This window comes from Entamoeba dispar, genomic scaffold, assembly GCF_000209125.1.
Source record: "Entamoeba dispar SAW760 scf_1105229458009 genomic scaffold, whole genome shotgun sequence".
NCBI lineage: Eukaryota > Evosea > Mastigamoebida > Endamoebidae > Entamoeba > Entamoeba dispar.
The window spans coordinates 1-2,302 of NW_001852978.1; the positions used below are offsets into that span (position 1 = coordinate 1).

Genomic DNA, 2,302 nt, shown 5'->3' on the forward strand with positions numbered 1-2,302 from the left:
AATTTCTGTTTCTGTGAGAATAAATGATAAATATGCTGTTGTTTTGTTCCATTTTCCATAAAGAAACTGAATGGAATTGGATGATAATTGAAATGGAGTTGATATTTCTTTGTTTTATCATATGAACATAATCCATCCAATCCAATTTTCATTTCTTGCAACTCAACTACTTCTTTTAATCTTCTTTTTTTTAGCTTTTATCATTTTTTATTAAACAAACGTGTAAGTAATGCTGTGATACTTGCTAAAATTGCTACATCAAAAACTGATCCATCGTCATCAATAATATAATTAACTAAACGAATCTTTTGGTAAAAACTTGTTTCTTTGTCTTCTGTACTAACTATAAATTTTTCTCGATTCCCAAATAGATCTTTGTCATTCAATACTTCTTCTATCCACTTCTGAATACTCTCAATCATAGCTGATTTATCTTCATTTAATCCACTTCTTTTTATTTCGACCTCAATGTGTTGTGGTTCTTTTCCATCTTGAATCATTTGAACTATCTCAGTACTAATCCCACAAACTACTTGTGTGTTTCCAATTCTATATGAAGCACTAGATTGGAGGTTGTGAATGACGTTCTTCTTAATAATGTGTTCTTTCCCTTTTGTTGTGAACACTAACTTCGACATTTCTTTTAATTTTTTAGTTTTTCTTTTAATCATTTCCACTTTTTCTTCTTTTAATCTCTCTTTCTTTTATTCTTCTTTATTATCTTTTTTCTTTTCTTCTCTTCCTTTTTCTACTAACCACCCTCCCTTTATTCATTCCTCTTTTCTCTTTGTTGTTGTTTGTTATCTTTAAAATCACATCTGAAACCCAAGAACAGAAAACAGAAAGAGTTTTAAAGAAAAAAAATATATCATTTAAAAAAAATATTTTACTTATGAGACTTATCAGTAGGAGTAATAAAAGAATTGTTCCATGACTGTTTAACAGATGAGACTAAATGGATAAGAAAATATTAAGACAATAAAGGAAAGAAATCATAATTCCCTTTCTTGAACTTTTTTAATTTAGAACTTTTAATTCATAAATTAGATGGGTTTGTTATTTGCATTTTATTTTTTCATGGATTTAGAATAGTTAAAGATTAGGACAAATATTTTCTTGGTTTACTTCTCTCTTTGGTCAAGAAGAAGTTCGAATTTTGATATTAGGTTTAGATGCAGCTGGAAAAACAACTATTTTATATAAATTACAATGTGGAAAGGTAATTCAAACAATGCCTAGTTTGTTGTCACTTTTCTTTCAAGTTTTTGTCTTCTCTTTCTGTTGGTGATTTTTCAACAAATTTATAAAAGGGATCTTTTTTGTAAGAAAAGACAAAAGTGTTTTAAGGTTTAACCGGTGTAGCAATTGGTTTTAATGTAGAGTCAATCGATTATGAAAATGTTCATTTCAAAGTTTGGGATTTAGGAGGACAGAGTAGTTTAAGACCTTACTGGAAGTGTTATTATGAAAAGTGTAGTGCAATCATATTTGTTGTAGACTCAACTGCAACAGACAGATTGTCTGTTGCTAAAGATGAGTTACACTCAATGCTAAAAGAGCAAGAATTGAAAGACGCTGTAATTGCTGTTTTTGCAAATAAACAAGATATGGAAGGAGCTTTGTCATCTGCCCAAATATCCGATAAATTGTTATTACATACAATCAAAGATCACACTTGGAATATATTTAACACAAGTGCAATTACTGGAAGTGGTTTAGATGCTGGAATGAAATGGGTTGCTAATCAAATTAAGTCTAAGTAATGAACTTGATCAAAAAAATAATTTCAATATTTAAAAAGAAATTTTTTAAATTCATACTTTTAGAAATTTAATGAAATAAAGTTCTACATGTCCATAATTATTATACACATTGACAAATAATTATTTCAATGAATTTGATGTGCTTTTATTTAAATTATATAAATTATTTCTGACATATTCATATTAAAATATTTTATAATCTATTAATTTAATGAATAAAATATGAGTATCCATGTGTTATTTATTAATTATGTTATTTATTTAATTGAAACCTCATTAATAAGAGTATTTGTACTGATTTATGTATTAATTTATTGATGGTATTATATTTGTTATCTCTATAATATTTTATTTCTTTGTTTTATATTCAACTCTGTTTGCTATCTACTTGAATAACTTTTATTTATTCAATCATAGTTATTTCAATACCATTAATATTAATCACATAATATTCAATAATTTGTTTATCATAATTTTTAGATCTTTTTTTATTTTTCAATAAATTTATTCATACTTTATTTCTTCTTTTTTTCATTTAT

General features: G+C 26.0%; 2 protein-coding genes across 2 annotated transcripts, besides 6 other annotated features; one reads left to right on the forward strand and one right to left on the reverse strand.

Annotated features, from left to right (window-relative positions):
* Window positions 1–200: 200 nt before the first annotated feature.
* EDI_319660 (uncharacterized protein) lies at window positions 201–638 on the reverse strand (the record flags this gene model as incomplete). Its single annotated transcript, XM_001734196.1, has 1 exon — window positions 201–638. The coding sequence occupies one exon, from the start codon at window positions 636–638 to the stop codon at window positions 201–203; it is 438 nt and encodes a 145-aa protein (XP_001734248.1).
* Window positions 638–808: a microsatellite.
* A 40-nt stretch (window positions 809–848) lies between these two features.
* Window positions 849–889: a sequence feature (AT_rich).
* Window positions 890–1,047: 158 nt separating this feature from the next.
* Window positions 1,048–1,763, forward strand: EDI_319670 (ADP-ribosylation factor, putative; the record flags this gene model as incomplete). The annotated part of the gene is made up of 3 exons (XM_001734197.1): window positions 1,048–1,051; window positions 1,167–1,238; window positions 1,363–1,763. 3 exons carry the CDS (start codon window positions 1,048–1,050, stop codon window positions 1,761–1,763), a joined length of 477 nt encoding a protein of 158 aa, XP_001734249.1.
* Window positions 1,764–1,774: 11 nt separating this feature from the next.
* Window positions 1,775–1,815: a sequence feature (AT_rich).
* A 91-nt stretch (window positions 1,816–1,906) lies between these two features.
* Window positions 1,907–1,987: a sequence feature (AT_rich).
* Window positions 1,988–2,000: 13 nt separating this feature from the next.
* Window positions 2,001–2,186: a microsatellite.
* Window positions 2,187–2,193: 7 nt separating this feature from the next.
* Window positions 2,194–2,272: a sequence feature (AT_rich).
* Window positions 2,273–2,302: the final 30 nt, after the last annotated feature.